General features: G+C 43.6%; 1 protein-coding gene across 3 annotated transcripts in view; it reads right to left on the bottom strand.

The window, feature by feature from the left end:
• Positions 1-1180: 1180 nt before the first annotated feature.
• colec12 (collectin sub-family member 12) overlaps positions 1181-27898 on the bottom strand; it is a 204747-nt gene continuing 178029 nt past the window's right edge. For all 3 annotated transcript variants that reach the window (XM_067979738.1, XM_067979739.1, XM_067979740.1), the window contains 6 exons: positions 21289-22335; positions 18945-19400; positions 14574-14710; positions 9690-9799; positions 6057-6199; positions 1181-4401 (listed from right to left, as the gene is read on the bottom strand). In XM_067979738.1, coding sequence (XP_067835839.1) covers positions 4385-4401; positions 6057-6199; positions 9690-9799; positions 14574-14710; positions 18945-19400; positions 21289-22335 — 1910 coding nt within the window. In that variant the 3' untranslated portion in view covers positions 1181-4384. The remainder of the gene's footprint in view (positions 4402-6056; positions 6200-9689; positions 9800-14573; positions 14711-18944; positions 19401-21288; positions 22336-27898) is intronic.

The raw sequence follows: 27898 nt of genomic DNA, 5'->3' as shown, positions 1-27898 counted from the left end.
AAGTCCCGTCTTCGCACTGAGGATACCATCCAACGTGTTGTGTGGCACTATCACCGTGCTAAATGGGATAGATTCAGAACAGACCTAGCAGCTCAAAACTGGGCATCCATGAGGTGCTGTGGGCCATCAGCAGCAGCAGAATTGTAACCTCATGGCCTGGCATATTCCTCACTCTACCATTACCACCAAGCCAGGGGATCAACCCAGGTTCAATGAGGAGTGTAGAAGAGCATGCCAGGAGCAGCACCAGGCGTACCTAAAAATGAGGTGCCAACCTGGTGAAGCTACAATTCAGGACTACATCATACTAAACAACGGAAGCAACATGGTATAGACAGAGCTAAGCGATTCCACAACCAACGGATCAGATCAAAGCTCTGCAGTCATGTCACATCCAGTCATGAATGGTGGTGGACAATTAAACAACTAATCGGAGGAGGAAGCTCTGTAAACATCCCCATCTTCGGCCAGAAATGCCGAGTGGATGATCCAAGGGCAGTCACTCTCACCTCACCTCTGGAATTCAGCTCTTTTGTCCATGTTTGGACCAAGGCTGTAATGAGGTCTGGAGCCATGTGGTCCTGGCGGAACCCAAACTGAGCATCGGTGAGCAGGTTATTGGTGAATAAGTGCCGCTTGATAGTACTGTCGATGACACCCTCCATCACTTTGCTGATGATTGATAGTAGATTGATGGGGCAGTAATTGGCCAGATTGGATTTGTCCTGCTTTTTGTGGACAGGACATACATGGACAATTTTCCACATTGTCGGGTAGATGCCAGTGTTGTAGCTCTACTGGAACAGCTTGGCTAGAGGCGCAGCTAGTTCTGGAGCACAAGTCTTCAGTACTACAGCCGGGATGTTGTCAGGGCCCATAGCCTTTGCTGTATCCAGTGCACTCAGCCGTTCCTTGATATTTTCTATCATACAGAAAATACCATAATATCAGTAGTTATAGAGATCTATTCTTTTTTAAAGTACCCTGCATATCAATTTATAAAATTAGGTAGTATTGATGTTTCGATAGGGTGAGGTAAAGTAAGGTGGGAGGAATCTTGTGTGGAGCATAAACATCAGTATAGACCTGTTGGGCCGAATGGCCTGTTTCTCTGCTGTAAAATTCTATATAATTCTATATATAAGTCCAGTAAGACTTGGATCAATCAATGCACATCCTGTTTAAATAAAATTTGTTTTATTTCACAATTCCATGTTGGTTAGTTTTGGTTTTAGTCAATAGTACAGATGGATTTGACAATAATGTAATACATGCCCATTTATTGAGCCCACTGAAAACTACACATAACAATAAAAATTGACTATGGTGCATAGCAATGTTTGAAACCCCCGAAGGACTGTTTCAAAAATGGTCACATGAAAGAGCACTTGAGGACAATGAATTCCACCTTTTTACCTAATTTTTTAAAATTTGGCTTACTTCAACACAAAGTAGTAATATTCCATTACTTAAGCAATAATGCAGCAAAGCCTTCTTTATCTTTAATTTTATATTTGTTTTTCCTTTTTCATGTACTTTCCTTGGTTAAGTGAATGGGCTGGAGGTCTTCTCCTAGGTCTGAGCCAGTGCTGCTCTGTTGCCGGTTGCTAGGGCTGTGTGATTGTGGACAAGGATGACCAAATCAATGATTTCTCCTCCCCTCCCTGAGAGAAAGTGCCTATGCTCTGCTTGGCAGCTTTCTATTATGGCAAGGTTGAGATCAGAAAATTGTGGGTGCAAATTGTTGTTTTCCACCATTTTGTGGTGTGACGTGTTTTGAATTCCAGTGCACTCAATGGCCCGGTGTCATTCCTACAGCAGAACTACTTTTACATCAATTTTCAATCAACTGGATCTTAATTACAATAAAATCTGCTTTGGGATTTTTATTCTGCAGTCAAATCTCGATCGGCACAAAATAAATCTTTCAAATGAATGTTGGATCAGGATTGCAATTAAAACTTCTATGAAAAGGGTGTGAATGGGAAAAACTTACTGGAATTCAATGTTAAGTAAATTTATCCAGGCTCCATTGTGTAAGGACAATTAAAAGAAAAGGTTGGTACAGAGCCTATTTTCAGTTACTATGCTGAAAAAGCTTTCGGAAATATGAGTTAGCGTCTTAGAATCATAGAATGGTTAAAGCACAGAAGGAGGCCATTCGGCCCATCAAGCCTGTGCCAGCTCTTTGTAAGAGCTATCCAGTTAGTCCCATTCCCCCGCTCTTTCCCTGTACCCTGGAAATTTTTTCCCTTCAAGTATTTATCCAATTCCTTTTTGAAAGCCACGATTGAATCTGCTTCCACCACCCTTTCAGGCAGCGCATTCCAGATCCTAACTACTCGCTGTGTAAAAAAGTTTTTCGTCATGTCGCCTTTGGTTCTTTTGCCAATCACCTTAATTTTGTGTCCTCTGGTTCTTGACCCTTCCGCCAATGGGAACAGTTTCCCTTTATTTGCTTTATCTAAACCCTTCATGGTTTTGAACACTTCTATCAAATCTCCTCTCAACCTTCTCTGTTCCAAGGAGAACAACCCCAGGTTCTCCAGTCTATCCACGTAACTGAATTCCTTCATCCCTGGAACCATTCTAGTAAATCTTTTCTGCACCCTCTCTAAGGCCTTCACGTCTTTCCTAAGGTGCGGTGCCCAGAATTGGACACAATACTCCAGTTGTGGCCGAACCAGTGTTTTATAAAGGTTCAACATAACTTCCTCACTTTTGTACACTGTGCCTCTATTTATAAAGCCCAGGATCCCGTATGCTTTTTTAACCACTTTCTCAACCTGTCCTGCCACCTTCAAAGATTTGTGCACATATACCCCCAGGTCTCTCTGTTCCTGCACTCCCTTTAGAATTGTACCATTTAGTTTATATTGCCTCTCTTCGTTCTTCCTGCCAAAATGTATCACATCGCACTTCTCTGTGTTAAATTTAATCTGCCATGTGTCCGCCCATTCCACCAGCCTGTCTATGTCCTCTTGAAGTTTTTTACTATCCTCCTTGTTGTTTACTATATTTCCAAGTTTTGTGTCATCTGCAATTTTTGAAATTGTGCCCTGTACACCCAATTCTAGGTCAATATATATCAAAAAAAGCAGTGGTCCTAGTACCGACCCCTGGGGAACACCTTCCTCCAGTCCGAAAAGCAACCGTTCACCACTACTCTCTGTTTCCTGTCACTTAGCCAAGGAGTCTGTACTTATATTTTTACATTGCTGGGTCAATAGGCAGTTGATGGCTGAACACAGTGTTTTGCAAATAATGACTGATTAAATGTGCTGAAGTCTTAATTTACAGCCACGATGGATCCAGAAGTAGGCTCTATAAAACTGATTTTAACAACGATTTTACTGTGAACAATTGTTGGTAAAATGGAATTGTTCATAACCATAACATTTTGCACTTCATTAAAGGAAAACAGTTTCAAATAGGTGGCATTTCTGATCTTAAGATTGGCTCTTAAGGGAGTTCCATTATCCTTTTAAATTCTTTTGGTTGTGGGGGACAGTAGCAGAAATCTTTGATTTCAATTATGTTGTTTGATGATAAAGTAAGTGGTCCCCATTTGAGATACCTTCTGAGATGTGCTTGAAACTTGCTGCTAATGTCAAAATGTCACTTTTTGCAAAATGTTTTCCTTCCCATTTGGAATTGCAACATTTGTATTTGCAAGTATCATCTTAACAAGCTCTGCTTTTAGGTGAAATGATTTTGGTGACACAAGGCACTGTCAGAAGGCACACTGTGCCCACCTGCTTAATTCTTATTCATTGTAATAAAGTATAAAATAGATTATCTTTATAGCAGCTGAAAGATAACAAAATAACATCCAATTCCAACCCCATGCCTACATCTTATATTTGGTATTTTATTTGCTGATATAACTTCTTACAGTAGAATAATGATTCCTTGATTGCACTGTAAACCAGACGCAGAAGGTTCAGTAGAAAAATTCCTGAAAGCTGGAAAGTTTTGTAAGCCCATTACTATGCTGAATGGTAAATATTTTTAAACACAAGTGTTAACATACAGATTTTCATATATTGACAGGTATCTATGGAAAAAGAAAATGGGTTCATATGGATTCTGTAATTTTTTTTTGCTTATTTCAATTTTAATAATCAATAATGGTTATCAAATAATAGATATTCTTTGTAGAATAAAGTTTTGGGCTAACTTAAAATTAAAAGTTAAGGAGGGTCAAAGATTTAAGTCCCGATGCCCAGCATGAGGAAACGAAGTTTGGAAAGTTAGGTTAATAGCTGTCTTCTAACTCAGATTCAGAAGCTTCCTTTGGTAATCGGGGACCTGAAACTGAAGTCCATCTCTGATACTGGTCCGGAAATGTCACTGGACGTGCTCTTTAGGACAATCAGGACAATCACCCTGAAAGTTGATCTGCAACGTGAAAAGACCAATGGTATGAATACATCTAGCTGCAGGAGAAGAATTGATGAGCCACAATGGCAGCATTATAGTTAGAATTTTAACCCAACATTTCTGTCTTGTGCTCACAGCAAAAAGGCAAACTGAGTTTATTCTGATACAAAACCTGCATTTTAATACACGCTGTGCAGGGATTAGTGTGCTTAGGTTTAATAACTAATTTCTGATTGTAATATATAGTTCACTGGAGATTATCTAAAATGCCCGTCATGTTCTCCTTTCTCTCCCAAAAGGCATGTTGTTAGGCCAATGCGTATAGATACAAATTATTAGTCAAATCTCTTTACAGGTTAATTAAGGAACATAAGTTAAATGATACAGCAAGGTAGTGAATCAGTATAAAGTTGAAAACAATTAAATTAGAATCAGTCCATAATAGGAAATTATAATAGGAAATCCATGTACAGAAATTACTAAAAGCTAGTGGACAGGTACAAAGAATAAATAAAAAGACTAATGGAATGTTAGTCTTTATCGCAAGGGAGCTGGAATACAAAGGGGTGGAAGTTATGCTACTGTTGTATAAAGCTCTGGTTAGACTGCATCTGGAGTACTGCGTTCAGTTCTGGGCACCACACCTTAGAAAGAATACACTGGCTTTGGAGGGGATGCAGTGCAGATTCGCCAGAATGATACCTGGGCTAATAGGATTAGATTGTGAGGACAGGTTGCATAGACTAGGCTTGTATTTCCTAGATCATAGAAGATTAAGGGGTGATCTAATTGGTTGAGATGTAAGATGATTAAAGGATTTGATAGGGTAGATAGAGAGAAACTATTTCCTTTGGTGAGGGAATCCAGAACAAGGGGCATAACCTTAAAATTAGAGCTAGGCCGTTCAAGGGTGATGTCAGGAAACACTGCTTCACACGAAGGGTAGTGGAAATCTGGAACTCTCTTCCCCCAAAAAGATGCTGAGGCTAGGTCTATTGAAAATTTCAAAACTGAGATTGATAGATTTTTGTTAGGTAAGGGTTACGGAACCAAGGCGGGTAAATGGAATTGGTCTTGGAATTCGAGGCTCTTCTTTCTTAATCACTGATGGATTTCTGTGATTGATACCATATTGGATTTGCTCTGTTTGGCAGATCTCCAACACAGATAAATTTGACACCAACTGGTTTCGGATAGCTAATTTTCATGCGGATGGCAGTATGTAAATTAGTGGACTGCACTGTCACTTAAGATGTACAGCTAAACTTATCAACATTATGACTATGCAATTCAATATAATAGCTGATTAACTATTTCAAGTGGGAAGTTTGATCAAAATACTTAAATACTGTTTGCAACTCTGAATTCTGCTGTTATTAGTGTTGAGCACTGCACTGAGCCTGCCTTTCCCCCACATGCTTAAAATGAAGTAGTAAAATACTCAGGACCAAGACAACTGACAGGCCACTAAAGTTCTCATTTCAGCACAGCATGAATCCCAAACCTGCATCGTATCACTCTGCGCCATCCAATGAAATGCTGCCTGTTAGTAATGACAAGGGAAATAAGCTGCATAACATTGTGACTTGGAAGCACTGAGATCATTTGTTTATGAAACATATTGCACAACAGAACCAGACCTTTTAATGCAGAAATTCAAATGTAACATTCACCTTTGTCAACACTTTTCTCACAAATCAAGCCATTGTGGTCTGTGCAGAAGAAGTCATTCCACAGTCCATTATTAGCGAGGCCTGCACAATCTTCCGTTGATTCTTGATGCTGCCAGTTATCAGGCTGCCCAGGCCTCCAGTTTCTTGAATAAAACAGCAACACAAATGAATACACAAGCCAATCAGAAAGTTAATAGTTTCAATGTATATGTAAGCTGGAATTATTACAATGCCTTATATAGAATACTATCTGTCTAGGTGAGATGTTGATTTAACAAAAATGAATTTGAAATGTTTGGAGCAACTGAGTTAAATTGTTCTTAACACCCCTTTTAAATTAAGTGTGGAAAACCAAATGTCAATTACCAGTGCTCTGTTCAAGATTTACATAAAACATCCACAGGAGTTTTTAAGAGTTGTGGGTGCCAAGTGATAATTGGAATGCATCCAGTTACCACTTGCAAGCTGGAGACAATGGGCTGGATTTTGCTGTGAGTGGTGAACGAATTGCACCAACCATTTGATAGACTTACACTTGCCCAAAGACTTTCTCTGAGCTTTTGCATGGCAAGTTACTGTCAATGGGACAGCCATTCAGCATGGCGCCCTCTACAGGGCATCTGGGACCTGTATGAACAGGGCAATTAACTGTGTATCTCCTTAACCAATCAGATTGAAGAATCGTTAATAACAGCGCAGAGTCAGAACCAGGAAGTGTAAATTAGAATAATAAATTTAATGTCAAATCAGGTGCAGAAAGTGAAATAAAGAGAGGGAGAGAAAGATTGAATTAAGAGACAGAGATAAGAGATAGAAAGAAAAAGTAAAACAAAAACTGTTAAAATTTTTTTAAAATGTCCAACGATAATTAAAATCTGAAGGAATGAGGCTCCACACTTGTAAAAATTGATTTTCAGTGCCAGAGAGGTTGTTTGGCAGTAATTAAGAGTTACCATGCCGTTAAAATGGTATTTAAACTTGAAATGGCTAGACTTAACTTTTTTTATTGAGTTTAGCCTGTATCTGCGACGTCAGTACAGGAACTCCATGCCATTCAATACATTTCAACGGGGAGCCAGCTGGCGAGATGCCGTTTTTGCGCAGCTTTTGGAGGAGCATCGCGTCTAGTACAGCAACCTCCGTATGTCCAAGTTTAACTGCGCACGTGCGGTTGCTTTCTGATTTGCACATAAATAATGGTGAGCGCTGTTAGCCTTACTGTTATTTTTACAGCAAAATCTGGCCCTTTGTATTGGTTAGGTCACTGCCATTGTGAAAATTCCTCCTAAAATTATTTTAAATATGGTATATAGCTCCTTTTAAAAATAAGATACAAATGTTTGCAATACACAGTAAAACCTGTCCAGGTCACCTGAATGTGCGAAAATTCCCAATGCCATTTACAATCCAATTATTGTAAATATGAATTAAAAGTCTGAATATAGGGATCACTTATAACAAGCATTTATGTTCAGTCCCACAGCTTGACGTTACAGACAGGCCGTTACTACAGTAGTAGCTATCTCATTCGAAACACCTTTACAAGTTTTCTTTTTGATTTGTTTTCATCAAGATATGGGACGAGACTGCTAGGGAGCAAAACTTTTGTTTTGCTCCCAATTTTTGCCGCATCTCTCTTAAAGTCATTAACTCATGCAGGTAAATGGTTGCATGGAACCAGCAACCCTTCTGTACCTTAACTGTTCATGTCTCAGTCTAGACAGCTAATGGCCTATTTTCCTCTGCTTTGCACCCAGGGTTTCCTTATTTCCCAGGGGCAAAACAGAGGAAAACAGGCTAGAGACCTATGATGCTAGGTTTCCACCTCATTTTCATGTAAATCAGATGTTAATGAGGTGGGAGTGATGTCAACATGCCTCATTTTCCTGGGTTTCAGCTGACGGCCAGAATGCAGAAAGTTGGCCTTAATGCTTCTGACCAGCCCCCCACAGAATGTGAGATCTGACAATGGGCAGGCAGTAAATTCCCGGATGCTTCAAAAAGGTTAAGTTCATTTTTAATCCAGGGCTATCAGGATGATTATCGGGTTTTTGGACAGCAGTCAGTTGGCTGTTACAACTGCTGAAGTCCTCTCGGGAAAATATGAGTAAGTTAAGATCTCATCGGACTGAGCGTACATTGGATGCACTCAGACGGCGGGAGGGGGGGGGGAGGAGGAGAGGTAATTGGCCAGTTAGTGTCAACAGGTTACTCAACCATGAAGGGACATTACATCCTAGCTCAATCCTGTCCTCATTTGATATATGCTATTTCATTATTGCAGCAGGAGCCACTGGGTGGTAGTAAGTAACAGGAGTTTTGGCCCAGGGACATAGGCCAATTGTAATGCATCATCATTGCTCTGGCTAAGACAAACTAAACATTGCAGATGAGGGGTTGAAACTGGAACTTTCTTGACTGTATACTACACCATGTAGGACATTTACCCATTGAACCAAGAAATGAAGGTTTTCCAGCTATTGTTCCATCTGCCTGAGGTGAGATTTTTATCTAGTTTCCATAGGTGAAAGAATGGTATTATAATAATCTATCATGGCATTTAGTCCCTCAAAACCTTCTCATATCTGGCTTTACTTTACTTTACTGCTGTTCTATCCGATTGTGCCTATATTTTCTCTATTATGTTGGGTACCTTGTATCAGATGCCCAGCTTTATCTGAGAAGTCAGGTAATGACCTGCTGTCTGGCAATGTCAATATATAATTGGCAGTAAAGCTTACATGTGGTCCATTATTGATTTTCCCTCTTTTAGTTGAAAGCACCTCATTTCTGCTTGTTCAGACGCTTGCGGACTAGATTAGGAGCTCACTGCATGGGAAATCTCTGGTTCACATCTGAGGCATACTTCTTCATGGCAAACTTGCTGAACTGACTGGTTGGAACACAAGCCTTTGAAAGCCTCATTTATTCTCTGCTAATTTTCTTCCCCCCACCCCCCACCCCCCACCCCCTTCGCTTCAGTAGACATTATTCCTTGCTGGGTACAGTTCCACTGGTGCCACTTGCCCTATGGTATCTCATCTAAATGGCCATTATATGTGTGGGTGCACTGACAGTGAACACTGATAACCTATTCCAGCATGGGGGGCATCATGGCTGAGCCTAATCCTGTCCTCAGTTGATAACCACAAACATTCATTTCCAGCAGGGGTGACTGGATAGGGATCAGCAGAAGATCGTCCTAATCAGGCACTGAAGCCAATTGTATCATTCCTACCATGAGCCAGAAATTCAGCACAAATCAGAGATCAAACCTTCCTGGTGTTATAGGGTAGATTTTGAAAGACCTGTGCTGCTAGTGGGACCTTGCTGCAGCCAGCACTTACTAGAAAATTGTGCTACCCACGATTTTCTGATATGCATTGGCTGCACGCGAGACCCAGTCAGTGGCTTGGGCCTTATAAAATTTACTCTTAAGGCTCAGCTACTCACTGGATAAACATACCGAGTCATTGTCACTTGAGCAGAATTGTGGTATATTGAATGAATATCATAAGCCAGAACATATTTAACTTTAAGTAGAGCAACGTTGTTAGTTAAATTTGCATGAATAGATGATAATCCTACTTAGCCCTTAGCATTATTGCATTTTATAGTAGAATGTACACATACGTGTATTCTGCAGTGGTTCCATCCACCCATTTCCATATATTTTGCTCCTCAGTATCTGACAGACCAATCCATAAGTAATCTTTTCCATTCATTTGCTTTCTCACCCATTGCTATAATATCAATACACAAATTATTAGCACTGTGAATAAATATATATTATGTAGAACATCAAAAAAAATACTTAGCATTTTCAACATTTTGCACAATAGTGTATAATAAAACACCACATCTTAAGACTGTCAGAAATACTTTATTACAGTAAAGTTGTTCTTCTGATAGTCAATATTTGCTCTTAAAGTGATTTTACCTCAGAGGAGTGCAAATAAGAGCTATGTGGTGTCATCAGTTGCACTTGTTAACATACACAAGCTGACCTATAACAAGCCAAAGGCATCCCAATCTGCTGTTGGATTAAGTACCTCCTGTCACAGCAAGCCAATCCCGGGCTAGCATCATGGTCAGAATGATTGGACCAATTAGGCTGATGGGCTAAGTGATGGTACATAATTGGTAAAGGAAATGTGAAACATGTACACGATGAATGGAATCCATTAGCAAAGGCAGAAAAGGAAAAGGATTTAGGTTGGAATAGTTACCATTCACTGAAAGCATCCAGTCAATATGAAGATGGAGCAACAAAGGTAGCCATGTCTTAGCAAAATCATTGGATTATAACTGAAAAGAACTTATTCTAACCTTAAATTAATTATTGGTAAGGCCACTGATTTGTGATTTTCACGAAAAAATGGGCAAAATCACAGAATGTGATCTCTAAAACTATGGTAAATCTCATAATCTTGTGTAATAAAAACCAAATTTGAGTTATCTAGTTACCATAAACCAATGGGCCAGAACTGTGGAATGTGATCCCCAAAACACTGATAAAAATTATGGAACCTTATGTAACAAAAATGGCATTTGACTCATTCAGTTGCCATAAAACAATGGCTTTGATCCTGGTTGAGGCCATTTTTAGGATATCAGGATGAATTTTGTGAGACTCTGCTTCCATTGCAGAATCTTGCTTGATGGGAAGAAGTACCTGAAAATCTGGCGCGGAAGTCAACATGTCCAATTTGCAGCACTGCTGATTTTCTCGTTACTTTATTGTGGACGGTTTTAGACATCCGAGTCTAGACTTTTCTCTAGCTAGGACCGCCGGTGTTACATTGGTGGGGCGGGCTTTGCACTGTCCTGACTAACCCGCCGCTGAAATTCCCTGGATCAGCCTAGTTAAAAATCTTTGGGTGAGCTTCCGACTGTGCTTGGGAACTTACAACTGGTAGGGAACAGATAGAAGGTACTGCAGATGCTCTTTCCCTTTAGCAGTTTAAAGAGATAGGCAGCCTTATGAAAAAAAAATTCTGGCATAATGAGTGGCAAAATCTACCAACATGAGATTTACCACTTAACTGTGCTGCAATCCATCAGTCATCCTGCCTTCCATTTTTAAAAATCTATTTGGGGTTGTTCTACCTTAGCAACACTGGGGGGCTAAATTGGGCCGTGCAGTGCCCATTGTTTTGGCGCTACATGGCCTTTCCAACATCCAAGATGGCGTCTTGGATGCGCACGCACGTTTCCTGCGTGACGTGCGCCAGACGCCATCTTGGTATAGGAGTTAGCGCAGGTGCAGACAACGAACGCTGGAATCATGTAAAGTAGGCAGAAAATGACTTCAATCAGTGTGCAACGCTGATTTAAAGTGATCAACACCATTTTGGGACTTAACGCTTCAATCAATGCACTGTCTTAACCACGACCATCTGAACATGTCTTAGAGTGCCTAAAGGACCCCCCACCAGTGCTATTTAAAGGGACCATGCAGAATTTACAGGTTAGTGGCTGGATTATTGCTTCTGGCTGCCGAGATATTTGTAACAGTTTTTGGAGGTCTCCTAGACTTTAATACTAGGACGCGGGGACATAGTCTAACATTTAGAGCCAGGACGTGCAGGAGTGAAGTTAGGAAATGCTTCTACACGCAAAGGGTGGGAGACGTTTGGAATGCTCTTCTGTCGATGGCAGTTGATGCTAGCTCACCTGTGAATGTTAAATCTGAGAGTGATAGATTTCTGTGAACCGAGGGTATTAAGGGATATGGGGCTAAGACGGGTATATGGAGTTAGGTCACAGGTCCACCATGATCTCACTGAACGGCAGAACAGGCTCAAGGGGCTAAATGCCACTGCCACTTACTGCCTCTTAATATGCGCCACCTTCTCCTGCGGGACATGTGTCTGGGTGATGTGCCTGTCATGGTTGAATAACTGCCAGTGTGTGTAGCCTGTGAGTTGTGGGTAGGCGGCTTGAAACAGTGGTAATGTGTAAGGGTGAGAGGAAGCATCTGATTGGAAGAGTTGAGTACTGATGGAAAGAGTTTATTGGTATGTGGGGGATGGGGGTGTAGTGCGTGGTGCAGTTGGTAGGAGACGCCACTTGACAGTTGACCTCACTCACCTTGACCACTCATGTCAAAGCATTGAACTTCTTCCTGCACTGCATCCATGTTCATGATACTGTGCGCCTGGCATTGACTTCATCCCCCGCTGCCTCTCACTGTCTATTCAGTATATGTCTAGAGGGCCCCTTGCCCCCCACCCCCCCCCCCCACCGCGGATATAGGATGTCCCCCCTCCTGTCCACCCCTTGCACCCAAAGTCTCTTGTGCATCAGCAGAGAACCTTGGTGCATGCATTCTCGCAGGCCTGGTACCAACTCAGATCGGCAGATTGGTGCGGTCTGGTGTGCAGATTGGAGGATGTGGGATTTTGTAGTGCGCAACCTTTATTCAATGTTTTAACATAACTCATCAGAGTGTAAACATAGGGATGGGACCTGCATCTGTGTTTTATGTGTTTGATGTCTGATCTCCGTTCGGACTCCGTGCAGACAGTAGATTGTTATTTTCAGCAAATAACAGGTTCCAGCTACCTTTAGGAGATTTCTAAGAAACATCCTCCCTTTAAGAGATTGAGCTTCCTCTGGTGGTGGAAAGTGCAAATTACAATGATTCCACGTGCAAGGCCTGGAAAGGAACGCTGTTGCAGGTAAGTGCTCCGGTGGGTCCAAACTTGCATCCTGCCTGCGCAGGAGCCATTGGGCATGGCGTAATAGCATATCATGCTACCCGCGTCCAAAAACGGCCCCTATCGAATTTTTCCCCCTGGATGCCTATTAAATGAGGTGTTCTTTACATTCAACATTGCTAATTTGGTAATGATGGAAAATACAATGTATTATCGCTTAAAATGAATACACCTGTCCAAATTTGCATAGGGACTGCTGGAGCTATCGTTATTTCTGGTGGCAATGCAATGCATGGAAAAATATGCAGGGATCTGACGTGATGGGTCCTCACCCAATTTATTAACGTGGCCCGTCCCCTTATCACTGAAGTTGCAGTGAAGAAAAGGAAAATTCTGTCTCCTATTTTCAAAGGAATATTGAGACATTGGAGAGAGTTCAGAGAAAAGCAAAATGATGTTTGTGGGATTTACAGCCCTTGTTATGAAGAGAGATTCAGAACTGAACTTGTGTCATTGGAGAGAATTCTAAGAAATCCAATTTTTTTTAAAAAGTGCTTAGAAGAACGGATAATGGCAAGCAGGTTATTTAACTTGGACTCTGACCACATAATTAGAGAAGATAATATAAGAAAAGTTAGGGATGAAAAAATGTCACTCAGTCCTTCAATGCCCCAACTTCTAGAACCCTAATTCTCTCACTATAACATTGGAGTGTTTCTTGTATAACCCCGATGCTTTTTCTCTACTTATCTTCATGGCAGACCATTGCAAACATTTAGCACTGTTCAAAGGAGTCTTTCATAATATGTTTTAAATTTACTCTTCATTATTCATGTTCCCTGATCCTCTTTTCCTGGCATATTTTGAATTAATAATTTGGGTTTACTTTATCTGTGCTTCACATTTAAATACTTCGATGAAATCCTCTTTAATCACCTTCTTTCTAAAAAACAAAGATTAAGCTTCTTTAATCCTTCGCCAAAGTCATAGGTCGCAGTTTTGCTGCTCTTCTTTATCTCTTCTGACACAAGTACATTTTTGTGGTGTGATGACCAAAACTGAACACAGTATTCTAAGTGTGGTTTGACCAGTCATTGTGAAGCCTTAGCATAACTTCTGTAAAGTTGTATTCTATTGTTTTATTCATCCAAGAATTAGGCTTTGCCACGTTGTCTGGACAATGAAAATGACATGGCTACTATTACTGCCTGGTCCCTTTTTAAGTCTCCCTGTTCTAATTCCATTCCAAAAATTAAATCTTCAAGAGTATGCATACTGACTCTTCCTGACTTGCATATTTTGGTGCCAAAAGCAGCCTGGATCCCTAAAGAATGCTAATTTTTTTCTTTACAATATTTTGATTGACCCTTTCTACAGGCAGAAAACATGGTTGGGGTCTAAGAGGGAGGGGCCTGGGCAAACCTGCCCCCTCCCCTCAATTTCTGGCTGCGTGAGGCAGGCAGATGCTGGAGATGTGCCTGCCTGCCTCATGCAAATTAGGTGCCCTGCCACTGACCTGCAAATTCTGGTGCGGTCAGTACGATCCCAGTCTAACCACCAGGATCGCGTCCCGCGGTTTCAGGTTCAATTAAAATATCTTATCGATACTGTGTTCATTAAGACCTGATTAGGAATGCTTTCTTCTTATGCTTCATAATAAAATTGAACAGCTTTCAGAGAACAAAAGATCTGTTTAGCTCCATTTGAACCCAATTTATAAAAGTTAAAGAAAAATGTTGTAAACTAAGTGTGCCTTAACATCTAGTCCTTTCCTTTTGATATTTCTGAAGCAAATAAGAGTTTTTCAAATTTGAGTAAAATAATATTGAGGTATTATGTTTTGATTTTTTAGTACCTGTTCTTCGTGGTTATTAATTATAATCATGTTGGATGACATGTTTTTGCATAGATTGTTTCCTTCTTCAAAGTCAACATGATCAATGGAGAAATAGTAACATTTATCCTTAAAATTCTTCCATTTAGGTGGACAACCTTTAAGAAAACACAGATTAGGAAATTACTGAAGGCATATTTAAGTAGTACAAGAAAACATAACAGATTTTTAAAAGAATTTTTATTTTCATTTGGTGCTCATCAAGGTGAGCAAAGTTTAGTCTGGGGAATGGAACATTTTCCATTTAAGGCACCCAGTATCAGCACCAATTCTTCCCAGGTCAGATATTGCACAGCCAACTGAAGAGTAAAACTCCTTCTACTCTGCCCAGCAATATTTACCACAGGGGTTCTCCCGCTCATGGGCGGAGGAGCTGCTGAAAACACAGAGGAGCACCCCTACTGCATTGATGTAACATTTCTTCCATTTTCCATATCAAGCAGCCTGAGTGAAATTGCCAATTATAGCCGAATTAGGGACAGTTTGTGTTGTAGGCTAATGCCCACTGGGAAGTGTAGTGGGACTACCCAAACCCATTTCACAGCCAGCTGACTCAGGAGACTTTCACCTCATCAGTCCGAGCTAGATTTCAACATAGGTCCCACAGGTGAAAGGCTAGTCTCCAATTCACTGCGCCACTGTGGATAACTTCACCTAATCACTGTGGCAACATTCACTGTGCTACTGGCTTATTAAACCATTTGAAAAGACAGTCTTCTTTCTGGGCTATTCTGGTGAAGTCAGATAAGAGCACATTTTTGAAAATATATTATCTTGAATTTTCTTACAAATTCATATTTTACGGCAATGAGAACGACATGTTTTAATATTCATGTTACACATTAATGTAACCCTTTGAAAATCAGTGAAGTGAGAAAACAGCAGTTCTAGCTATCAACCTGCAGCTCTATGTAATAAATATTTATTACAACAAGGGGAAGACCACAGCCATTGTCTTTGGCCCCCGTCACAAACTCTGTACCCTTGCAACTGATTCCATCCCCCTTCCCGACCACTGTCTCAGGTTGAAGCAGACTGTTTTTATCCTCAAAGATCTATTTAACTCTAAGCTGAGCTTCCGATCCCATCACCCCTGTGCTTGCTGAACTACATTGGCTCCCAGCCCCCACGCCTCAAATTTTAAATTCTTATCCTCATGTTTAAATCCCTTCATGGTCTCACCCCTCTCTATCTCTGTAATCTCCTCCAGCTCTCTGAGAAGTCTGCGTCCTTCCAACTCTGGCCTCTTGTGCATCCCCCACTCCCTTCGCCACACCAGTGGTGGCCGTACCTTCAACCATTTAGGCTGTAAGCTCTGGAATTCTCTGCCTAAACCTTTTCACCTCTCGACCTCCCTTTTGTCTTTTAAGAGCCTCTTTAGAACTCACCTCTTTGACCTAATTTTTAGTCACCCCTCCTAATATCTCCTTCTTTGGCTAGGCATTGATTTTTGTCTGATTGAACAATAACTTGCCTTTATATAGCGCCTTTAATATAGAAAAATATTCCAAGGTGCTTCACAGAAGCATAATCAGACAAAAATGAACGCTGAGAAGGGAGTTGGGGTGGTAGTTTGCAAGGACAAATACAAACCTACGATTTAATAAGTAGAACACAGGAGAGTACAGCACGAGAAAATACTATGCAATCCATCTGGCTATTCCTGCTGCATAGTTCATACCTTGTATTTGTTATAAGTAACTGCTAATTATTACATAACTTGGAATGTATTGTGTACCACCAGCCAGTTGCAATTTTTGATACCTGTATTCAGATGCTATATTGGTATCAACTTCTAGGACTTTCTAGATTGCGCAGCAACTTGATTTCTATGCTGGCACAGTTTCAATTTAACCTCTGGAGCCTAATAGTATTAAGAATACAGAGTGTGAGGTAATGTGTGTCAAAGTGTGAGGGCATTTGTGAAAGAAAGTGTGATGGAGAGTGTATAGAAGAATGTATGTGTTTGGCCTGGGTTGAAGTTGAAGTGCAACACTAGTAGTGTAAGTGATTTGGTGCAACCATGTTTGACTGCAGAGAAGCAAGATGATGCTGCTGAAGCTCCACACCTCCAACTAGTGGAACCACTGTTCAATGGGATATGGTGTGTGTCCTTGTTGTGATCAAGAGATTGTTGGAATTGCACTTACACATTAGATGCCAGTTGTGCTGCTCACCTTGCAGCTTGTGTGGAGCTCCTGATAACTGCTATCCATCTAGCATGGGTTAAAACCTCACTTGACAGCTGTCTGATGTCCAACTAATGACTATCCTCTTGGGGGAAGGACTCCGGGTTGTAAGCGAAGTCTCTTTGGAGTTGAGTTGAATCCAAGATGGCACACCCAGCAATGAAAGTCTGGTACCAAGTCCAGTCTCGGTGGCAGACTAAGTAACCTAGTACCTGAGTCAGGCTGGTCCCCAGTTCTCCAGGTCACTGTTGATGATTGAGCAAACCAGCTTGATAAATAATGGAATTTGGAAGGGCAGATTTATCACTGGGGGCTAAAATTCTTCTCACTTGGCTTCAGGTAACCCTCCAAGTCAATACCCCAATGGGTAGCTTGACCCTAGCTGGACCTAAAGCAAGAATCTTACCAGTGGGCTATGCTAGCAACCTGTGGGATTTTAGCTATTTAAACTCCAGTCATAGTGCTGCACACACTTACATACAGTCTACAGTATTCACTAGAGGTTAGAAGAATGAGATGGGATCTCATTGAAATGTATAAAATTCTGACAGGGCTAGACAGAATGGATGCAGGGAGGGGGTCTAGAACGAGGGGTCACAGTCTCAGGATACGGGGTAGGACATTTAGGACTGAGATGAGGATAAATTTCTTCACTCAGAGGGTGGTGAACCAATGGAATTCTCTACCACAGAAGGATGTGGAGGCCAAGTCACTGAATATATTTAAGAAAGGGATAGGTTTCTAGACACAAAAGGCATCAAGGAGTATGGGGAGAGAGCGGGAATATGGTATTCAGACAGAGGATCAGCCATGATCATATTGAATGGCGGAGCAGGCTCGAAGGGCTGAATGGCCTATTCCCGCAACTATTTTCTATGTTTTTCTGTTTCTAGCACAGAAACAGGCCATTTGGCCCAACTGGTCCATGCTGGTATTTATGCTCCACACGAGCATTTAGGTGTCCTTAGGCCTTGTGCTCTGCCAACCTTCACCTAAACTTTTAGGCTTAGTGCGGTGTGTCCATACAAGGAGGGACTTTGCACTCCATATTGGGAAAACCAAAAGTCTACCTGTGCAGATTTCTTAGGAGCTTGGTTTGGAGGCCCTCAAATAAGGTGATGTGTTTCTGCAAATGCCAGACATCCAGCTGACCAAAAAGAAACGCCTGAAAATGGGTAAGTAATCGGAGTTTGTGGGATCTACTTCCAATCTAAATTAACAGCGTTAGTTCTTTGGTGTAATTTATTAATGCTGTGTTGAATCCATACCTAGAAATGCAAAACGGCGGTAAAACTGCTAATAGCAGCCAAAGGTGCAATTTTCCCACTTGAGAGCAGTGATAAAATCAAGTGGGCAGGGAATGGGACTAATTGGATTTTTGTTAGGCAAGGGTATTAAGGGTTACGGAACCAAGGCGGGTAGATGGAGTTAAGATACAGTTCAGCCATGATCTAATTGAATGGCGGAACAGGCTCAAGGGGCTGTATCGCCTATTCTTATGTTCCTATGGACAACTCTTTCAGAGAGTCAGTGCAGATACGCTGGGCTGAACAGCTTCTTTCCCTGCAGAAAAATGTTGTGATTATAAGTAGACGGGAGCATAAAGTGGTGAAATATCACTTTTTACTCGAGTAGACCTATTCAACTAAAATTAACAAAAATAGGAACTTCGCTCCATATATGAGCAAAGAGCCCTTGTTATGTTCATATTAAATAAACTCGTCTTATAAGCAATGAATTCTTTACTTCTTTAATATAATTAAATTCATGTGGAATAGTAATTTGATACTGACTGTACACACACAAAAAAATATTTAACACAAAGTCTGAAAAATAAACATGAAAAGTCACTTTTTTTATCATATATATATATATATAGCAAATTGTTTCTTGTCATGTTTCTAGAACCAGGCAGTTAGAGAGATAGAGTAGTAGATCTTAACTTTCACTCTGTGAGGAAAACTGGTGGTAGCGGATTGGCCGCCCGTTATACACCCTGCTCGAATGAAGTCAATGGAAAAGAAAATCAGACACGATGTATAACGGGTAGCTGATCCGCTAATGCCAGTTTTTTGCCCAGCGGTGGAAGTTAAAATCTACCCCAGAGAGTTTTGTATTCTAGCACATAATTAAAGGTTTTTACCATTTGGTTTTGGGGAAACTGTTGAAGCTTGGTTTATTAGTCCTATGGGACCTGGGGGGCCTGGTAGACCAGCAGGACCTCGTGGTCCTGTTGGGCCTGGTGGTCCTGGTGGGCCTCTACTTCCTGGTGCTCCTAGTTGACCTTGTTCCCCTGGTTGTCCTGAAGGACCTACTTTGCCTGGTGGTCCATCTAGACCTGGTAGTGCTGCACTTCCTTTTGCTCCTGGTGCACCAGGTCTTCCATTTGAACCCTTTTGTCCTTTTAAGCCAGTGGAGCCTCTATATCCTTGACTGCCCCTTTCTCCTTTAGGTCCTGGAAGGCCTCGAGAACCTTTTGGTCCCATCAATCCAGGTGGTCCACTTTGTCCGAGATCACCCTTCAGTCCTTTTGTTCCCTTACTGCCAGCTGGTCCTTGTGCTCCTTTGTCACCTTTGGGACCTCTTGGACCAGGAGGACCTACATTTTGATTTAAAAAAATAAAACATTTTAGCACAAGTTGTGTTGACAGAAATTAACCCATTGAACACATTTCCATAATTTCTGAGATAATGCAATGATAGACACACTTCCTTTAACTGGGCATGGAGGCCTGAGGCCTTTGACGGAACTGGTAGGCTCAGTGTAGCACAATGCAACCAGTCAGGTGGCACAAAATGTACTGGGAGCCTGTGCACAAATTGTTTGCTAAGTCATTAAGGCTGTGAAAATTATCCAAGGTAGGACATCCCCACAGTGCAGTTGGAGGCCCCAGTAACAAAATAAAACATTTCCTCTCACTGGCCCTTCTCCAGCTGCACTCAGGGAATCCAGTCCTAGGGATTGCCTGCTAGGCCCAACCAAGAAGGTAAGTAACTTACCTGAATGTGGAAATGACAGGAGCAGGAGTGCTCCTCCCAACCCCACATTAAAGGCGCCGATTCCCCCTGCTTCCCTCCCCCAATCGCCCCCCCCAACCCCATTGCCGCCATTCTCCCTCTCCCTCCCCCCAACCCATCGCCATCGCTTCCGGCCCCGATCCCTGACTTCCCTCCTCTTCTCCCTGATCCCGGACCTGACCCCCAAACCCGACCCCAGACCCAACCCTCAGACCTGCGTACCTGAGGGCCGCTGTGATGCTAGCAGTGGCCCAATCTTGTAATCTTCTTCGCTCCATTAAAATGAAGCCTGAGGCCCAACATTGGGGAGCCTTGGGCCTCATCATTCAGGCGCAGGGGATATACCCTGTGCCCCCCATATCCCCCAAATTATGCCATGCCCAAATTTCAGGGCCTTTATTTGTCAGAATAATGATAAGAATATTAAGAAAGCTTTGAATGGGAAATGGCTATTTGTCCCATCAAGCCCTCTCCTTCCACAGGTCTTATAAGACTACCTCAATCAAAGACTCCCTCCCACTCAGGATTGCTACATTCTTTTCTCAATGCCTATATGAATGAAATAAATGTATTGATGGGCCAAATCTTGCTGGAATGGGACATCTCGCTACGTATGCCGTTAGATACACTTTTTCCTGCACCCTTCAGCTTGAAATGTTTTTACGCTGTAACTTGCTGGAAGTGCGAGCTGATAACATTAGGCTGCAACGAGGGCAATGGTGCATCTGGGACCTTAGTGAATGGCAGAACCAACAGTATCTCTCCTTAACCCAATGAGGTTTAAGGATTGAGAATAAACAGGAACGACGGAGAAGGAGGGTGGATTAGAGTCAAATCAGGTACAGAAAGAGAAATAAAGTGAGGGAAAAAGATCGGATTAAGAGAGAGAGAAAAAAGAGACAGAAAAGAAAAGTAAGAAAAAAATGTAAAAAATTTAAGGGCTAAGGGCGAGATGCCGTTTGTGCAAAGCAAACTGTGGAGCGCTGTAAATCGACCAGCAGGTTCTGGAGATTCACAACTCACGGTGTATCTCTTAATCCCCTGAATTTGCTGGCAGATTTACGCATTAAGAACGGCGGCGTCATTAACACGCCATTATTTTTTCAGCAAGATTTGGCCCGAGATCTCTGTAAACTCAATCCTCTTGAAAGTTACTGATCCAGTTCCTTTTTAATTGACCGAGAATTAATTACTTTTTTCTAGTAACCCGCAGAGAGTGTGAGGTATCTGAAAATAAATTCTTCCAATGTTTTTATCAGTTTGTGCTCTAGCATTCTGTAGTCCTGTAAAATACTGTAAAGAAGGATACTAAAACATAAACTAAAATATCTGTGTGAATAAGTCAAAGGTTTGAAATCCAATAGTTCCCTTACATTTCAAAAATTAACATCCTTAACTGAATTGAATTGACCAAGCTTAAAATAAATTAATTTCACCATAGTTTTGAACAATTCACAGAAAATGCTTACCTTGAAGAATGGTGAAGTTCTGAATCAGCTGAGCATGCTTTGTGTCTACAAGTTTCATTTCTTCCATCATCATGGATAGGTTGCCAACCTCAATATCCAACCTGGCCTTCATTACATCCTGCTGCGCTTTGAGCAGAGAGCTGTCCACACGGATGTTGTCCATGTTGCTGGACAGGATGGCAAGCTGATCTGTATGTTGATTTATTGTATTGGTACAAGTGGTTTTTATACCATTTAAGTTGCTTGTCAGTGATCGAAGACGTTGCATAGTCCAACTGACATTGGCAATGATACTGCTGATGTCTCTCTCATTGATATCCATACGCACTTCAAGTTGTTCAAAACTGGCAGATGTTTTGTTTTCGTGAGCTTTTTGATACTGCTGTAGATCCCTGAGACTCTCTTCATGAATGTTAGCCATGAAACTAATGTTCACCATCTGGCTACTGAGAGAGTTCAGCTGATTATTCATATCTTCCAAAGTGTCACTATTACCAGTCACCATGACTGAGTTGTTCACTGCTTGTAACTGCAGGTATTGCAATTTCTCTTTTAGCCAGTCAGTGTCCATTTGTGCTTGAAGCACAGTTTGTTGGAGAGCCTGCCAATCGTTCCTTAACTTCTGGATGGCCTGACTATTATCATCAACAGATTTGTGCAGTGCACTGAATAAATTCCTTTGCTGAATCTGTGTCTTATTTAACTGACTGAGATTCATAACTGTATTGCTCTGAGACTTGCTTTGTCTTTGTATGTCATTTTGCAGCTTACCAGTGTTTTGCTCTAGGTTGGTAATGTATCCACTGTATGTCAATAAAGTCTGGTTTATGTCTCTGATAGACCTTGAGTTGCCATCCAACAAGATTTTCAGGGAGTTATGGTTGGTTGTCATTGATTGTTCAGTCTCTTGTACCTTGTCCAGTGCAGCTTTGGTTTTGGAGGCTTCGTCTGCCATGTCACCAAGCTGGTTCTGAAGCAACCGGATATCAGTTTTGAATTTGGACAGCTCTGTAGTGGTACCTTGATCTTTCACACCAGACTGGTCATCTACAAGATAGGGTAAATGTATGGGCAATAGCAGAATGGGTAATCACAATAGTATTAAAGAAGAAACAGTTCTGCAGATATGGTTGATGCAACTTCACCATCCTTACGTGTCCTACTGCTCTGTTTAATGGACACTAAACTTGTATAATAAACATTAGTGGGAATAGGGAATGGCTCCCACACGAAGCACAGGAGACATGTGCAGCAAATTCACTATCTGGTTTGAAATTTGTACAGACCAATCAGAAGCCACCTTATTTTTCAAGACATCCTAAAAATAAGGCAATGACAAATAAAGGGCTAGAAATTGGGCCGTGTAGCACCCATTGTTTCAGTGCTACGCGGCCTCTCGAAATGCCAAGATAATTTCTTGGTTGTGCACGCACGTTTCCAGTATGACGTGCGGCAGACGCCATCTTGGTGTAGGTACACGCAAATACCAAACGCTGGCAACATGAAAGTATGGAGAAAATGCATTCAGTGTGCAACGCTTGATTTAAAGTGATAGACACCATTTTGGAACTTAACGCCCAACTCAATGCACAGTCTTAACCACACACGCCTGAACATGTCTTAGGCAGCCTGGAGGACCCTCACCAGCGCCATTTAAAGGGACCATGCAGGTGTTGCAGGTTAGTTGCCAGATTATTGCTTCTGGCTGCTGGTGGAATAGGAAGTGTTTTTTGAAGCTCCCTATACTTACTGAGAGTTCCTAGACTATATTTGAGAGTGGTTTGGCAGGTACTACCTTACGGTTCGGAAAGTTACAACTGCGGTTGAATAACATTCCTGGCAACCATGGGTGGTCTGCTAGGGCTCCCGCTGGGCATTGAACACGACTGGGAACATGCAGAGAGGCCACTCATAGCAGGTCAAGCTGCGAAGAGAGGGAGGAGGAGGAGGCGCAGGGCACTGAGCAGGAGGCCCTACCCAATGAGGGCCTTCAGGGATCAATTCTTGTACTTCAACATGACCGACGAGCATTGCATCCGAAGGCTGAGGTTCACCAAGGAGACCGTGACAGAGATCTGTCAACTGCTACAGCCACAACTGCAGCCTCAGAGCAGGGCAAGGACAGCATTGCCTGTGGCTGTGAAGGTCACTGTGGCGCTGAACTTCTACGGCTCAGGATCATTTTAGGCCTTTGCTGGCGACATGTGCAACATCTTGCAGTATGCAGTGCACTGCTGTATAAGGGAGGTCAGAGACGCACTGTACGAGATGAGGAACATGTTCATTACGTTTCCTCTTGAAAGAGACGAGCAGAATGAGCGAGCATGGGGCGTCGCTCGCATTTTTGGCTCCCCCATGCAGGGTGTCATTGACTGCACGCACATTGCCCTGCGTGCCCCGCATATCAACTCGGCCGTCTTTGTCAACCGAAAGGGCTTCCACTCCCTGATCGTGCAGCTGGTGAGCGACCACACGCATCAAATCATGGCGGTCGTGCCCGCTACTCTGGGAGCAGTCACGACACCTTCGTTATGTGGCAGTCCAACAAACCAGCTATCTTTCACCCAGCTCGGTAGGTCAAAGGCTGGATACTGGGCGACAAGGGCTATCCCTCACACCGTGGCTCATGACTCTGGTCAGGAACCCATGCACACATACAGAGCAGACCTACAATGAGAGCCATGCTGCCACACCATTGTCCTCCTGAAACAACGCTTCCGCTGCCTGGACCATTCTAGAGGAGCCCTGCTGTACTCCACTGAGCAGGTGGGAAGATTCATGGTGGTATGCTGCATGCTGCACAAACTCCCATCATGAGGGACCAGCCCTTGCCACTGGTGATCGGAGAAGACCCTGAGCCAGAAGTGGAGGAGGAGGAGGTAGAGGATGAGGAGAAGGAGGGGGAGGAGCCGGAGGAGGAAGACACAAGGTTGCAACAGCGAACAAAAGCCGTGTCTGCAAGGGCTCTGTGTGCTCGCTTGCTCTGTGCCCGCTATCAATAATGTGAACAACATCCCCCAACTCATCAACAGTCCTACACTCCCCATCTGTCTGCTCCCACATGACCATCGCACAAATCAAAACCACCACCAAATGCAAATTCAAAGTCACATTTATCAATTAACAAATTAAATTATGCAAACAGAACTATTCACCCTTGTGCATTCCCTTAGTGCCTGTTGTTCGTGTGCCTTTAGCTTTCCTAGTGCTTCTACGAGCTGCATCCCCAGTGGCTGGAGCATGGGTGGTGGAAGGCTGTTGGCCTTCAATGGAGGAGTGTGCAGATGGCCTTGGAGGATGACCTCGAGCAGCTCTGGGCGGGAGGGCCCGGCTTCAGACTGCACTATCTCGGCATGGGCTGCAGCAGTCTGGCCTGGCTGGCTGACAGGCAACAGCAAGGTAACTGGCGGAGTGGCAGGGATGGAAGCAGGAATGCTGTCGTCCTGAGAGAGGACAGCAGGTTCGACTGCCATAGCACCACTGCCACTCGCACGGGGCGACGCCTCAGCACTCCTGGTGATCAGCTGGAGAACGGATTGCTGGAGTGCTGTGATGCCCTGGGAGTCCCATTCCACTGTGGTATCCAGAGCCATGACAGCAGCAGTCTGAGCTTCCATTGCAGCAGTCTGAGCTTCAACCATAGCTTACAGACACTTCATCACATCAGTCTGTGCTGCAATGGCAGCTGTTTGTGCTGCAATGGAAGCTGTGACATCAGTCATCAGACGCTGCATCATGGTGGGTTCCACAGGTGTGCTGATGGAGGTGACCACCTGTTCCATTTGGGAAAGGATGAGCTCCAAAGCCCTGTGCCAAGTTCGAGCTGGACTCCTCCATGCCCCTTCTCATTGTGCGCAGGCTTTCTGGCAGGCTTTCTAGTGCACCAAGCATTTGGTGGTGTACGTCCATCAGCCTTCTTCTGTAGCCTGGCCCATTGAAGTCCTCATCTGACTCCTCTGCAGCAGAACTGGTGAGTGACCTCGCCCTCCGGCGAGCTGGCACCTGTGGTATCCGTTCCCTCCGTCCAGGCTCCTGCGCACTTGTGCTCGGTGTCTCACCATGTGGATCCCTCCTCTAACCTAGCCTCTAAAGGACGTGCAATGTCAGTCTCTGAGGTGGTGGATGCAAGTGTCAGATCGAGTGACGGTGTGGCTTCAGTGTCCTCCTCCTCCTCATCTTCCATGGCGATGCCGCCATGTGTTTTTGGGTATCTGCAATGACAAAGGGAGGCGGGTTGAGTTGTGTAGCGGGCAGAGAAGCATGTAAGACATGCATGCCGACAGCATCTGCAGCACGTGAGTCAGAAAAGATTATGGGAGGAGGGCAATGTGGGACATGAGAAGGAGCATTAGATATGCAGAGACCCCCTTCATCGGGACCTCCAGCATGGTCACAGGTGCACCAACGGCCCGCCCAATGATCTGAAGCACAGTCTCCTCCAAGGGGGTGAGGACACGTAGGTCTCTCCTGCTGCCGGCTGTTATGCGCCATCTTCTCCTTCAAGACAGAGGACAGTGTGTCAGTGAGTCTCCTGCAAGGTGTATGGGTGAAGTGCCTGTCATGGTTGAATAGCTGCCAGTGTGTGTGACCTGTGAGTGGTGGTTGTGTGGCCTGCAAGTGTGATACTGTGTGTGGGTGAGAGGCAGCATGCCGAGTGCAGCATTGCGTATGGATGGGCAGTGTTTGTTGGTGGGTGGGTCTCGGGGGGGGTGTGATGCGTGGAGCAGTGGTGCAGTTGGTAGGATGTGCCATTTGACACTTCTGTTCACTCACCTTGACCACTCGTGTCAAAGCGCTGAACTTCTTTTGGCACTACACCCATGTGCATGGTGCCAAGCTCCTGATGTTCACTTCCTAGCCCATAGCCTCCCAATGCCTGCGGAGCTGGAGTCTGGAGGCTCTCCTCCACCCTGCGGGTACATGTTGGTCATCCTTTTGTCCACCCCTTCCACCGGGGCCTCCAGTGCATCGTCAGAGAAGCGTGGGGCCCGCTCTCGCACTGGTCCCGCCATCCTTCTGGCCATCTCTCCCTCGTCCCAGTGGACTGTGCATGCGCCATTTAAAATGTGCACCTGCACCTTTAAGAGGTGCAGGCTGCCGATGACATGCGCTGGCCACACCTCATTTCGGGCGTCCTGATTCTCCATGCAGTCTTTCAGCAGCGCGGGTAGCACTGGCTGCTCGGATATATCATGCTAATTAGCAGGCAGCACGAAGTTCACGTACTGCCTGCACAAGGACCAACGGGCACGGATTAGTAGCGGATTGCGCTACCTACGCCCGATAATTGGCCTTATCCAATTTAACCCCTAAAGTCTCTTCTGTCTGCTGGCTAGAAAGATCTGATGTGAAATTAGTTTAGGCAGTCTCAATCCAATTGCAAGTGGGCAAAGATATAAATAACAAAATTGTCCCTAATTTGGCACTAATTGACAACCTCTCTTAGACAGGCCAGAGGATGGTTGGTGTAGGAAATGGAAAATTGTCACACCGATTCAGTGGGGATATTCTGGGGCTGAGGCATGTTATTGGGGCAGAGTAAATGGAGCTGTATTCTGTATCTGGTTGTGCTCTACCTGACCTGGAAGTGATTGATACTAACAACAATGTTCCATTCCCAGCACTCATCTTGATGAGCACAAAAATTTAAGAGGGAAAAAAATACATAAGTAATGTCTGCCAATGTCTGTAAATGACCAACTACACCTCAATTATCAATGATGCTTAAAACGCATAGAAATGTTTTTATCCTCACCATTGCTTACTTTGCAGTCTCCCAACAGTAGGTGGCATCATTGTGCATGTAATTGGTCTCCCCATCTGGATCCTTGCAAGCACACCAAAAACCCAGTGAATGCCCTGCCTCTGGCTTCTTTCAAGGTCTGCTTTCCCCCCTCTTCTCATCCTCCCAGGCAGACCCTGGCACCTCACCACAGAATCCTACTTCAACTCGACATGGTCCCAGTCCCAGCTACTGCCCTGACCCATACCTTTCTCAGCCTCCACCTCATCCCCACTCCTTTTCCCAGCAGCTGCCCCATCTTGGACCCCAATGCTGCCTCTGACCCACATCTTTCTTTGTGGCTCCAGATCCGAACTATACTATTCTTTGCCAGCTTGTCACAAGGCCGCTCTCTCTGTCCTGCTCCTCTTAACACCTGCAGCCCTGACTCAGACCCCGGCGCTGATTCTGACCCCAACCTGCATCTTTATTGTGGCCTGCCACTCAGCCTACGCTCCCTTCCCATTTCTCTTTCTGAGTCACTGCCACAACCCAGATCCCAACACCGATCAGGACCTTTCTTCGTGAACTTGTTGCTGGCCCTGACCCACATCTTTCCTTAGGTCGCCACCCCCCATCCTGCTGCTCTTTGCCGCCACTGCTCTGCCCTGGACCCCAGTGCCAGCCCCATCCACATCTTTCTTTGTGGCCTCCACCTATGGTGGATGTATTCCTAGAAGTGCTATCACATGACCTCCTGCCTCCAATTGCCCCGCCCCCACACTCCCGCCACTGGTCGTCCAACACGTCCATACTTGTGGCGCACCGCCATCCCACGCCAATCAGAAAGCAAGTAGATTCTTCATTATCTGATTGGATGATATTTGA

The sequence above is a fragment of the Heptranchias perlo genome, chromosome 3 (assembly GCF_035084215.1).
Source record: "Heptranchias perlo isolate sHepPer1 chromosome 3, sHepPer1.hap1, whole genome shotgun sequence".
Classification (NCBI taxonomy): Eukaryota; Metazoa; Chordata; class Chondrichthyes; order Hexanchiformes; family Hexanchidae; genus Heptranchias; species Heptranchias perlo.
The sequence above is the reverse complement of the archived record's forward strand: the minus strand, read 5'-3'. Positions and strand labels throughout refer to the sequence as shown.